General features: G+C 41.6%; 1 protein-coding gene across 1 annotated transcript; it reads left to right on the top strand.

Moving 5' to 3' along the window:
* Positions 1-4,621: 4,621 nt before the first annotated feature.
* LOC139471288 (endoglucanase A-like) lies at positions 4,622-14,048 on the top strand. Its single transcript, XM_071253589.1, has 12 exons — positions 4,622-4,661; positions 6,054-6,236; positions 6,517-6,721; positions 7,295-7,465; positions 7,988-8,172; positions 8,606-8,765; positions 9,280-9,391; positions 10,100-10,250; positions 11,017-11,161; positions 12,755-12,920; positions 13,386-13,576; positions 13,959-14,048. Exons 2-12 carry the CDS (start codon positions 6,054-6,056, stop codon positions 13,997-13,999), a joined length of 1,710 nt encoding a protein of 569 aa, XP_071109690.1. The 5' UTR covers positions 4,622-4,661; the 3' UTR covers positions 14,000-14,048.
* The last annotated feature ends 415 nt before the right edge of the window (positions 14,049-14,463 follow it).

The raw sequence follows: 14,463 nt of genomic DNA, 5'->3' as shown, positions 1-14,463 counted from the left end.
CCAATAGTTTCCCAATAGTTTCCAAAGGGTTTCCAGTAGTTTCTAAAACCGTGATAACTATACTTGTCAAAACGTTTTGGAAACTTCTTAAAACACCTCATAAACTCATTTAGAAACGTATATCCTTTGTTTAACATACAAAATGAATTTCGATTGTATTTGATAACTGGTGTATTCTTTTGCTTGTTTTGAAACAAAACACACATATCTACTTTTATTACCCACTCCGGGCGTAATAAATAAAAAGAGAAGATAACCTGTTCATAATCATAAGACATATTGTCAACGTCTCTGAATAAAAGTTCAAACACCGGGTGTTCCACCGATGAGTGAAAGTAACGCAATACTCTAGCTATAAATAATATGAAGTTTATATCTTCCGGCTAGTGTACTCATGCTGTTTGACTAGTTTGGGGGATTAACTTAACTTGCATTTACTGCAGTGACATTGGTAAATAAAGCGACAAAACCCTTTCCATATCTAATAGAAATCTCTGCATAAAGCAGAGTCGATTGAACAATTCCGACTATATCATGAGCATGTGTTTATGAATCACTATCAAATAGTAATGACACAAGGTGTTCGCGAAAAGGTGAGCGTATCCTGCCCCACCGGTTGCGCCCGTCACAAACACATGCAAAGGCAGGTCAATTGTTCACCCGAACAAAACATGGGAACATATGGTACAAGTCAAAATAGGGAGTTGCATCGGAAATCAGTTTTGTCACTGATACGTCAAATTTAGAAATGTCCTACACACGTCTACCATGGAACATTTTGAAAGCTTTAGTGAGGCCTTGAATGTTGTAACATTGATCAACCAACTTCTGAGCAAGAGTCGTATGACGTTCGTTGAATTATTGGTCGAAAGAGCAAAAGTTGCGAAATGTAAACACCAAGGGCTGGGGCAGTTGGAATATTACAAATGTGGACGATCTACATTTTAATTTATTAAAAGCGTATTGTTGTGCTATACCATCATATATCTCAGAGATATATACGATCGAAAGACATATCCTTTTATTAATCACCTCAGTAACATATTAAAGAGCCAAAAATACGGAAAACAAATAGTTGCCTCGGGTTTGCAAAAAACAAAGTAACTGTTGTGGGTCCCAAACATGTTGTTGTTGTTGTTGTTGTTGTTGTTGTTGTTGTTGTTGTCATGAAATATAAAGTGACTTAAATAAATACCGATTAACTACAGGAAATATGGTTGTGTAAGTCAATATTTATTATGTGCGCCATATCATTTCTCCCCTTTCGGACAGTGAATGATCAACATTTGGCGAACACCAGGTATCATCTTTATTTGATACTGGTTCCTGCTTATGAGGAGTCGGAATCCTACAATCAACTCTACCTTTAACAACGCTTTCACTGACAGAAATAGTTTGTAAAGTTTACTAATTTAGTAAGTGAAATTCACTGTGCACCCAGATACTAACTTGTTAGTAGGCTTTACTAATCAGTTAGTATTTAATGATATTGAATAAAACAAGTGATCGTTATAGTGGCTGATTTCTACCATTTCAACGGCAAAGGCACAAGGACGCGATGACGCGAAGACACAATACGATGACATGAAGATAAGGTACGATGATGCGAAGACACAATACGATGACATGAAGATAAGGGACGATGATGCAAAGACACAATACGATGACATGATACGATGATGCGAAGACAAGATGTGATGGCAAGAAGATAGGATATGATGGCAAGAAGACAAAAAGCAAAAGACAAAATGAGATCATCGTATCACAACATCGAATCTTCGCATCGCGACTTCGTAAATTGAATTCGGTCACGTGAGTACAAACATATTTCCTCTGTTACTGAAGTACATACGCGTGGTCAGAATTTTCCACAGACAATCTCACAAACACACATACAAACTTACACATACACACAAACCACTGAATATATTGATTCAAAATCGCCAACCAACAAACACCACCCTTCTAACTTATGGCTTAAGAACACAAATTTGAGGCCCCAGGGTTTTTCAAGGTTACAAACCAGAATCGTTAAGCGACGGTGTACATATGTGTTTGATAGACATGAATACCAGATGGTGAAATATTTAACCTTGCACCTTTCCTTGTCCTTGTCCGACTACTGATTCACCCAAGATAGCACGATTATTTTAGTTCTGTGCCTGGGACAAAGTAACCATTGATTAGCAGTGACCTTCGTCACCAGGCGCTCTACACTTCAGCTGGATGGTATACCTAGTTCTTTATACCCTTTGGAACCTATTTTAGGATTGATGGGAACTGACATTTGCTCACTGTTAAGTTGACGAAAAGGTGGCAATAACACCAAAGTAAATGTCACGAAGTTTGTTTATATCTTTATTCGCAACAATGTCTAAAGTTATCTGTGATACAAGATTTATAATCAGAGAATCAGAATGTGAGAGACTTTCTGAGACAAGCCTTAGCTGCAGCCTCTGCTTTTGTATCTTTGTTATGCCAACTTGGCTGGGTAACCAACAGTAGACGTTGTAATATTGGCCAGTGGAAAGATCATTTCACAATGCTAAAATATCAGGTAGCCTAGTTGTTAAGTGCTTGCCCCATCACACCGAAGGCCCGGGTTTGATTTCCCAGGTGGATTTGACGTGTAAAGGCGATTTCTGTTACTTTTTTCGACCTGACTGACTTGCGTCTAATCTACAAGCGAAGCACGAATTGGATACTTTTTTTGTAAACACCTGCTCGTTTCCAAAACTAATCTAGATTCAACAAAATTGACATGTATCTTTCATATATATATAGATATTCGTGCTTGTGTGTGTGTGTGTATATATATATATATAAATATATATATATATATACATATATATATATATATATATATATATATGCACGAATATCTGGACTTTTTTTGTATATTTAGTACCTATACACCTGATGAAGCCATTTGTTTATACGAAGCCATATATATATATATATATATATATATATATATATATATATATATATATATATATAAAGTTATATAGTTATATATATATATATGTGTGTGTGTGTGTGTGTGTGTGTGTGTGTGTGTGTGTGTGTGTGTGTGTGTGTGTGTGTGTGTGCACACAAATACACATTGAGCTACATGGGGAAGTCTTGAAAATTATACTTTTTGAATTAAGTTTAGGTTTCAAAAGCCTAATGAACATCTGTTCGTTTTCCATTCGTAAATGTTTGTCATTGTTAAACAGTTTATTAAACGGAATGTCAGTAAAATGAACACTCCCGCATTCATCAATGTGTTTGCTTACATTTATACAACGTACATTTAGATCTGGAATTTGTTGTCTGTGTACAGTGATTCGGTCGTTTAGTTGCACATACTATATATATTACTGTATAGTATATAAAACGTGGACGCCAGAAAATACTGAGTGACACCAGGTGTTCTCGAACTCACACAATGTAAGAATGCAGCGTCAGCTGCCAGACACACACATACGTTTTCGTGCTGCCAGTAGGGAAGAACATGCTTACCCTTTTCGCAAACACCTGGTGTCATTTCTGAAATTCAGTGATCTATTCAGATAATTTTACCTTTACGCTTTTTTAATGTATTTCCGTGAAATAACGACCTGAAATCATACTGGGAGTAAAGCCCAAAATGATGAATGTCGCTCTCACCATCCCAGGTCATAATCGTCATTCATTGGGGATTTGAACCAAGGACCAAAGGACTAGCCACTGGGATAACCCGATAACATCAATTATAGACCATTGACAGACAAGGATTGTATTGAGCGTGAGCTATTGATTTACTTGAATTGGAGTTAATTATGAAAGGCATCTCGTGACATGCTTACCTTTTTGCTCATCTGGTGTCATCACTGATTTTCATTGATCCATTCATATATTTTCCATCTTTTACGCCCAGTGCAATAAATTTCGTTGGAAAATCTGTCATTATTCTTTAGTATTGACGTTGTATATTTATATAAGAATACTAAGTCTGCGATGTTGCATCAGGGATAAAATCTAAAGCTTTCTTATGCGTGTTCTATAGGGGAACAGGGGGCGGGGTAGCCTAGTGGTTTAAAGCGTTCGCTCGTTACGCGGAAGACCCGGGTTCGAATCCCTACGTGGGTACAATGTGTGAAGCCATTTCTAGTGTCCCTCGCCGTGATATTGGTGGAATATTGCTAAAAGTGGCGTAAAACCATACTCACTCACTCACTCACTCTATATGATCAATGCTTAGTTTCCAGTGAGGCTGTATCTTCTGAATATGCCTTGATATCATATCAACCATGATTGTCAACGTAATTTGAAAGATTCTTCATTATTTTCCACACAGTGGTGTGGCCCAGTGGTTAAAGCCTCTAGTCACGCCGAATGTCCCGTTTCGATTCCCAAAATGTGTAAAATGTGTGAAGCCCATTTCTGATGTCCCAAAATGGGTAAAATGTGTGAAGCCCATTTCTGATGTCCCGGGCCGTAATATTGACGAAATATCGCTAAAAGCGGCGAAAACCATACTTAATTAATTCAAGATCCAATTTCTAAGCTATTTCAGTAACCTATAAATAGATGAACTCATTTAATCTTTGTACAGACTTAAGCAGGATAAGAAATGATCTCTTTGTCCCAGTCCTACTTGTTATCATTTTCTGCAAGACACTCCTTTGGACAGGGTATGTAGTGAACGTCCTCTCTCGGTAATACAAGATCTTATTGGCAGACAATGTAGATTATATTCTATCACCTTATATACCATCCATCTCCTTAACGTTTTTTGCTTATACGTATGTGTCTCGTTAACATAGTTGTTGAACGCTCATAGACAATCACGCAAGACAAGCCATATGTTTGTGGGTTGATGACCAGGTCTTGTATGTATCAACGTCTATATTCATCTCAGCCTGCCCGCCGCCGCATGGGGATATTTGTCGTTGTTCATCAAGTGACTTAAATTTTATTGTTTACGTTTTTGTTTGGAAATTGAAAAAATAAACAGCTGGCTGCAATAATTTATAGAAAAAAACATGTAGGTCAAACATCGCAGGGATGTACTTTTATTTAGTTTGTTTTCAAGCATTTGAAAACAAATCGACCACAGAAACATTCCTGGCAAAATGTTTAACGGTTATTTTCTTTATTCGGGCAGATTTGATACACGTACGTAACACTTACTTGTGTAGATATTAGTATTACTGGAACAAACTTGTACTGATACTTCAATATGATGGTAAGTTAACGCTTGGTCAATCATTTAAATGTTAGCGAAAATTTAGTAAACTGATATCAAATGACACTAAACAGAAACTAGATGAGACTGTCCATTTTGATAAGAATAGAAATAAATGAGATAAAACGTTATCCAGCAGGAATCTCTGCCATAAATAGAGTCACTTGTACGATTCCGACTAAGCATGTATCTATGAATCATTATCACTGTCAAATGAATATCAGAGAAAGTGTTGTCAAAAGCGTATGACTACAGTGCAAATTATGAACCAATAAATCAAGGGAGGGAGGGAAGTATGGTGGTTGTAGCTCTATGTTTAAAGTATATAAAGTTATTTAATTGGAATAGTGCTGATTAATGGCCTTAAACAACAAACAAACAAACTTCAATGGTGTTTCATATCGTGGGAGGTCGCGTGAGTCTGATTTTAATTTAGGAGGTTCAAAACAGTTCCAAATCCTTGATCACTTCAGTAAAACCCTATAGTATGGGTCCCATGCTGACTATTCAACAATCCATAGGGCGAATCGAGGTTCGGCCCAAGGGACACAACTCTTCACCTCGAGTTACAGCCGGGGCGGTCGGGTAGCCTTGTAGTTAAAGCGTTCACTCGTCCCGCCGAAGACCCGGGTTCGATTCCCGACATGGGTACAATGTGTGAAGCCCATTTCTGGTGTCCCCCGCCGTAATATTGCTGTAATATTGCTAAAAGCGGCGTAAAACCATACTCACTCACTCACTCGAGTTACAGCCCATGTATACCCCAGACTTGTTACCGATTATCCACATACCCTCACAGCAAGGGCTGGATGAATGACAACTGGTATCTTGTTCATAGATGTGGCAATTACTTCTTGTGGCGGTCTTGGTCGCCGGCAGCGATGGAGTCAAGGTTCAGATGACGGTATCTAACGACTACACTGGGAAGTTTGAGGGGAAATTCAACGTCCAAGCGACCTCCGATACTATCGATGGCTGGCTTCTGGATATCACCTTCTGCGAGGCGATAACAGGATTTTCGGTAATTCAATAAGCTGAAAGACGGATTCTGCAAGTATCTTTAAAACACTGATTACAAGCGTCTATCATTATTTAGACTTTAACGTAAATCGATGTGAGGAGATGTCTCTGTTCCTGAAATACAGCATTGGAAGTCCATTGGAATCATCACAATAACTTCTTCAAGTTCTATAAGGTAACGTATCATTATGTCCAACTGAAATAGATATATATCTGTGGACATCATGTGCTTCGTTCAATAAACTTACTTGGATACACGTCTTCTAAACTGTGTCTTACAGCAATGGATGGGTGACCCGGTTTCCAAGAATACCGATGGCACCCACTTCAAGATCGTCAACAAACCCTACGACGGTATCGTCAACAAAGGATCGTCACTTGAAATAACTGTGACCGGTGGCTACTCGGGAAGCAAGGCTCCTTGCGCATCTGCGGAATTTACCAACCTCGGGATAGATCCATTCAAGGTTCAAACTCCAACGGATCGTAAGTATTGTGAACAGACGTGTTGAATGAGTGTGTAATCACGTCAAGATTAGGTCAAAATCGAAGGGTTTCAACAATTCAGTTTTAAGGAGCAAATAATGGGAATGAATAATTAAAGCAACAAAACCCTATCCATGTCCAATAGTTAGTGAGTGAGTGAGTGAGTATGGTTTAACGCCGCTTTTAGCAATACTCCAGCAATATCACGAGGGGGACACCAGAAATGGGCTTCACACATTGTACCCATGTCGGGAATCGAACCCGGGTCTTCGGCGTGACGAGCAAACGCTTTAACCACTAGGCTACCCGACCGCCCCTTCCATGTCCAATACATTAAGCAGGCTCGATTCTACTATTCCGGCTTTATCATAAGCATGTGTTTATGAATTACGATTAAATAGTTATGATACCAGCCAGGGGTTCGCAAAAAGACGAAACAATGCGAAACGGCGTGTGAAAGGTAGCTTATCACTTCGGACAGGCACTTCCTACCCAATATTTCTCTACACATGTGTTTTGTTTAGAATATGAAGTTGCTGACAAATAATTAAAAAGCGTTTCACTAATTCTCAGCTGACCACACCAAGTATAACTACGATGAAGTTCTTATGAAGTCCATCCTGTTCTACGAGGCGCAGAGATCTGGTAAACTTCCGGCAAATAACCGCGTCCCTTGGAGAGGTGACTCCGCCCTGGGTGACAAGGGAAGCGGTGGAGTGGATCTCACGGGAGGATGGTACGATGGTCAGTTGAGTGAAAATACTTTTCCCCGATTTCGTTCAAATCAGTTGAAGCTGGTCAGACATAGTGACCTAACTGACGAATGAGTGTTAACACTGATATTCAACCCCCTATCCCTGCATCCATAAACCTAAAATATATTCCAGCATCAAGTAAGTAATAGTTTGTGGGAAGGGTTTTCGTTTACCACCAATCAGAAAATTATTCAAGCTATAACAGTTGTTCAAACCATCAAAGTCATCATATTAACGTAAGCCATTTGGCACAATCCATAGGCCATCGTTATCCTATCGTAGATTCCGATTGGGTATCCTATTGTTACTTAAGCATGGATTGTGGGGGTGGCTGGTGCTACCCCAAGCTTGCCCATTCTGCAACACCTGGTGTCATCGCCAATTATCAGTGACCGTTCATATGGTTTTCATCGCTGTTGTGCCTTGTGGAGTCTTCTTTCCGCGGGTCGTCGGGGTTGTCTGGAGTTGACAGTTTGTATTTCCACAAGTATCTGATCAATGTGTGTTACAGCCGGTGATCATGTGAAGTTCGGCCTTCCCATGGCCTACTCTACCACAGTTCTACTCTGGGGCCTCATACAGTTCAAGGATGCCTACCAGAAGTCCCACCAGCTAGACTACATGTATGACAGTGTTAAATGGCCACTTGATTACTTCATTAAGGCCCACGTCAGCAAGAACGAGTTTTATGTCCAGGTATGTATTCCTTTTGGAAAATCAGGGCAGGATTCTGAAGATGAACAATAAATAAAGAAAAGTTAGCATAGCAACGAAATACGGCGTCACCTGTGTTCCCATTTAGATATGACCAACACACTGTTTATAAGTATGTCCTTCATTAAATAAGTGACCCGTGAAAATCGGGATAGAAAATAGGTCTTCATCAACCCATGCTTGCCATAAGAGCCGACTATGCTTGTCGTAAGAGGTGACTAACGGAATCGGGTGGTCAGGCTCGCTGACGTGGTTGATGCATGTCATCGTATCCCAAATACGTATCGATGATCATGATGTCAATCTCTGGATTGTCTGGTCCAGACTCGATAATTGCAGATCGCCGTCATATATATGTAATATTGCTGTGTGCGAACATTTAGTATGTACTGTGCCTTTCTTCCCGACCCTCTAGGTCGGTGACGGTGGCGCGGACCACGCCTACTGGGGCCGCCCCGAGGACATGACCATGACGAGACCAGCCTACAAGATTTCCACCTCCTGTCCAGGTGCCGACGTCGCTGCCGAGACCGCTGCTGCCTTTGCAGCTGGTTATTTAGCGTTCAAGGACAAAGGTAAATACGTTGGAGCATGTATCATTTCAAAGCAGCAGATCGCCTCCGTGGTCCAGTGGATAGAGTGTCTGCCCTGAGCAGACGTTCGGTGGTTCGAGTCTTACCAAAAGACTTTGACAGATGGTACTCGTTTTCCGTGTCTAGGGTTCGGCATTAAGGGGCTAAAACAAGGACAAGTCGGCTCGGAGTCAGTGCACTGTGTCCGAGCTGGGTATCTGGGTGGAAGGTCCGGGGTTCGATCAGAACAGTCAGTATACTGTGTCTGAGTTGGATATCCATGTTAAACTGTGGCATGCACCTTGTGGGCTAGCACCTTAAAACGGCATCTGTCCAGACTAGTACAAGCAGCCACACACACGTGCATGCAAGTCCCTATATAAGTGCTATAACTTTGAGCGCAATATTAAACCCCATTTAATCACACCTAACTTCTAACGTTCTATAGGTCTGAAGTCTCAGTTGGTCTTACTTGAATTGATCACAAGCACTTTTCATGTCAGAATATCTTTCGTAGATTCTACGTATGCGGCGAACCTGCTTCAACACGGGAGGGATTTGTACGACTTCGCCCTCAACAACCACGGCATCTACACCGACTGCATCAACGAGGCCGCTGCTTACTACAGGTCAGGATGCAAAACTGTAATACTCTATCATATAACAGTATTTGCGGTAGCATGGCTGTGGTTGCCCGAGGATGCATGAATGTCCTGACGAAAGTCGCAACAATCCCGGTTCCACCTGATTATGTTTCTAGGTTTGTCAGCACCATACCCGTGCTCGTGGGTTTCACCGAAGTAGTAAACGTTTGAGACCTGCATCACATCGGGATTTCCTCCCACATTAAGCTGACACGCCATGGTATTACTGTTACAAACCCTTGTTCACTCCGAATTTTCTTGCTTGTTAAGTTTTCTTCCAAAGTAGATCAGTAGGGGAAGAATAGTCGAACTTGAAACGTGTTTGATTGTGTGAGTAAGTGAGTATAGTTTTACGCTTTTTAACAATATTCCACAATATCACGGCGGTGGATGTGAGCGTCACGCATATGTACAAACGGAGTGAGTGAGTGAGAGTCGGGAATCGAACCCAGGTTTTCGGCGTGACGAGCTAACGCTTTAACCACTAGGCTACCCGACGCCCCTAATGCCTATCAAACAATTTAAGTGTGACATCTGAACGTTTAAGACACTGGGCTATCACACTGTTCCTCTCAACAAAATATAAACCAAAGGATAAAGGTATTAAGTAAAAGCACACGAATCAACTGAAAAAGAGACACAATAGTCCTTGAGCTACGTCTCGCCTTGAACTTAACCCCGCTCCTTGGTCAGGTCAATGGGATACGAGGACGAGCTGGCTTGGGGAGGGGCGTGGATGTACTGGGCCACGAAAGAACAGAAGTATCTTACTGCAGCTGAGAACTTCCACCAGAACGGGTCAGCATGGGGATTCTCCTGGGACGACAAGCAGGCAGGAGAAACGGTGAGTTGGTTGGCAACGAATTGGTTACATCGTTACTTCTCACCATTTGAGATCATTGTCTGCTGATGTGTAAGTTTGTTTGTTTGTTTGTTCTTTAACGCCGCGCTCAGCAATATCACGGCTATATGACGGCGGTCTGTAAGTAATCGAGTCTGGACGAGACAATCTAGTGATTGACAACATGAGCATCGATCTGCGCAATTGGGAACGATGACATGCATCAACCAAGTCAGCGAGCCAGACAAATAGAAACTGTCGGCCACTATACACACGAACATTGGACGTGACCAAAAATTTACAAACGTTATCAAAACGTTAGTAGGCTTAGAACAATCGTAAACGTAAGCTCCGAAACGCAACTATGATACCCGTATCAAATACCTCAACATCAAATCGCCATTTCTTGTTTGTTATATTTTTAATTACGATCAAACATGGGTGTATGCTGTCTTTTGCCCGGGACCGCCTCCATGGTGTAGTGGTAGAGCGTCCGCCCGGAGAGCGGAAGGTCCGAGTTGGATCCTCGGTCGCGTCATACCAAAAGACGTTTAAAGATGGTACTTGTTGTTACCCTGCCTGGTGGTGTAGAAATATGCGCAATATAAATAACCTATTATTATTATTATTATTATTATTATTATAAAGTTGATTCCACAACACGAGTGCGAAATCGGCACATCCGTTAGCGCTCGTTAAATCTCCGACATCATCATCATCATCATCATCATCATCATCATCAAACGTCCTCTTGTTCTCCCTTGCACAGGTGCTGCTGTACAAGCTGACGAAGAAGGACAAATACAAGCAGGACATTGTCCAGACCTACCAAGACTGGATGCCGGGTGGTTCCATCCCTTACACGCCAAACGGCCTCGCCTACAGACTGCAGTGGGGAGCCAACAGATATGCCTGTAGGTACAGCCGCCATTGTCACACAAATCTTCCTTCCACTGGAGTTTTAACACTTACCTTTTCATGCAAGTTGTGTGAATGCGTGAAGGATAAAGCACGACCCCGAGGCTACCCGATGGCCGAGGTCTTACTTCCTTGACCAGTACCGAGTAGGCGTGATTTATATCGCGTATAAACCGTCGAAATGAAAGACAGAACAGAACAGAACAAGAAAACATCGATATATCTTATAGTGAAACAATACAGTGTCGCGGTATAAAAGTCGTGCGAGAGAAAGACACGTGCAGCATAGACACAACTAAGTCATGACATCTACCTGCCCCGGTATCTCAGTGGGTTAAGACACTTATCACGATATGTGAGGTTACAGGTTCGATTCCCGTCGTTCATAAAGAAAAGGTTTCGGTTCTTGTTTTCGATTTTAGAACATTGGACGTTGGAAGTCTAAGTTCCATCTGCTAATCATTTCATCAGGTCTTACTTGCAAAACGTACAACCTCATACCAAGTCTTACGAGGAAAAGTAAAACCGCCCAAGAGGTTATTTCGAGATAGAAAGATACCTAAACTACAACGTGGCTGTAGAGTTGGACATGTTTACCCTTTTCGCGAATATTTTCTACTACCGCCTAGATCTGCACCGAACCGGCTCCACTCCATGTCATTTTTATCACTCTTTTGGACTTAACGCCTGATGGAATCTGTTCCGATAAATAAGCGAGACTGAGCGTTGACGTTTCTAATTACAAAGTCCTGATGTCCCCAAAATACTTCATACGAACAGGCTCGTAGTGGAATCTGAAGCGTGATTTTCGTTCCAAGCAACAATTCCTCATCTGTCATGTCTCGGACGTGGGGTGTTATGAACCGTTAGACCCTAAAGGGTTACAAAGAAGGGCACAGAGTCGGGTCATCATACAAATGTTCTTGTGATGCTGATACCTCTGGTTGATCTGAAGGCATGTGTATTCGCCCAGGCGAGGATTCGTTCTGAGAATACGGCACGTGTTGACACAGGATGGTATGCTATTACTCAATAATATCTGACTCGGTCATAAACCAGAATGACTCAATCCTACCAGTAAACTTGGTAAACTTGGCACGCAAACCGTGGTATTTACCAATTTCATCCTCATTGTGTTTCACGAGCGGCGAAGTAGCCTAGTTGTTTAAGCGTTCGCTCGCCAAGACGAAAATCCTGGTTCGATTCCCACATGGGTACAATGTGTGGAACCAATTGTTGGTATCCCCCGAGGTAATATTGCTGGAATATTGCCGAAAGCGGCGTAAAATCATACCCACTCACTATTATGTTGGTAGGGGACACGAGTCACTGTAAACGCGGTGTAATTCACTGTGGAGAGTTGCGTCCCTTACGTGCACCAGAATCTTGGGGTCGTGGGTTCGAGTCATGTTTCGCCCCGGTTATGTTTCTAAGTTTGTCAGCACCATACCTGTACTCGTCCGTTTCACCGAAGTGGTAAACGTCTGAGACCTGCATCATGTCGGGATTTCTACGCCCAGCTGAGGTGATACAACTGAAAAAGTTTCAAAGTAGCATTTAACCAACTCACTCACCCACTATCCCTGCAGCTAACATGGCGTTCACGGCAATGATGGCGGCCGAGGAAGGGCTGAACGCTGCAGCGTACCGGAAGTGGGCGATGAGTCAGATTCACTACACGCTTGGCGATGCTGGCCACAGCTTTGTCGTGGGGTACGGGAAGAACGCCCCACAACGCCCCCACCACAGAGGAAGGTAGGTCAAACGTAGGTCAAAACATACACCCCGGGGAAACTGTTATTCGACGTCAACTTTAAGCTTGCACGTCACTCACTATCATAATCTATCCATTCTGTTTTCTGGGCAATGAATTGAGGAAATGTGCACGATCTGTTATTGTAAATAGAAGCCTTTCCATAATCAAGACATATGAGTATGCCGAATGCATGTGTGTTTATGAATTCCTGTGATAAAAAAATATAAAAGATGTATAGCAAGTAAAAGGGAAGTGAAATGTTATGTTACCTATGTTCACGTCGCCCTGTGATAAGTACATGCCAATTAATTAATCACATGGATAATTCACTAAATCATACAGAAATACATAATTCTGTATTTCTGCAATATCACTGTACATGTATATAAACTCATATTTGCGATAAGTAATATTTACCTTTTCCTCTGAATATTCAATGACCCCCTGATTACTCCTTTTCTTAGCTCCTGCCCAATGATGCCTGCCCCCTGTGGCTGGAACGACGAGCGACAACCGGGGGCGAACCCCCACACACTATTTGGGGCCCTAGTAGGAGGACCGGATAAGTCAGGGTCATACGCCGATAAGCGATCAGATTATGTCAAGAACGAGGTGGCCTGTGACTACAACGCTGCCTTCCAAGGGACAGTTGCAGGTGCGTGCCCACATTCATCTTCAACCTTCAAGGGGCGGTGGGGTTATCTAAGTGGTTCACGCGTTTGCTCCCCAAGCCGAAGGCCGGTGTTCGAGCCTCCATATCAGTACTACGTGTGAAGCCAATTTCTGGTGTTCCCCTCATTGGAATTGCAGGAAGATTGCTAAAAGTAGCGTTAAACCATTCTCACTCTCACACAAGGTTAATCCTGTTAATTGTTACACCATCTTATCATTTCTACAAAATATTTTGTGTGTTACGTTGCACTGGCTAAATACGTTTATGTCATGTTAACATGTCATGTAAGTGATTGCTGACACAGAGGATGTAGAGATGTTGTAACACGCGTGGGTATATTTATTGAATGGATTCTTTGTTCCAGGTCTGAAATCACTGTACTTGAGGAACCAATACCCGAAATAAACCCGACATGCTTGTATACTCACGAATAAATATGTACACTTCTACACAATCTGAGTCGTAGTTGTCTGTTCTCTGACATTGTTTCAAAAACTCCTCTGATACTGTTAATAACATTCCTCTGAAACTGTTAATAACCCTCCACTAATTCTATTAATAAAACGCCTCTGGTATTGTTAATGAAACTCATATGATACGCTTAGTAACACAACTCTGATACAGTTAATAAGACTCCAGTGATACCTTTAATAACAGTTCACTGATACTGATAATAACACTCCCGTGAAACAGGTAATAAAACACCTTTGATACTATTAATCACATTCCGCTTATGATCTAATGAAACTCCTCTGATACTGTTAATAACACTCCTATAATGCTCTCAATAATTATCCCCTGTTAATAAAACTCCTGTGATACTGTTAATAACACTATTGTGATCCTGTTAATAACATTCCACTAATATT

This window comes from Haliotis cracherodii, unplaced genomic scaffold, assembly GCF_022045235.1.
Source record: "Haliotis cracherodii isolate W230 unplaced genomic scaffold, xgHalCrac1.p SCAF_22, whole genome shotgun sequence".
NCBI classification, from domain to species: Eukaryota; Metazoa; Mollusca; class Gastropoda; order Lepetellida; family Haliotidae; genus Haliotis; species Haliotis cracherodii.
Note: the sequence above shows the minus strand (reverse complement) of the source record. Positions and strands in the feature narration are given on the sequence as shown.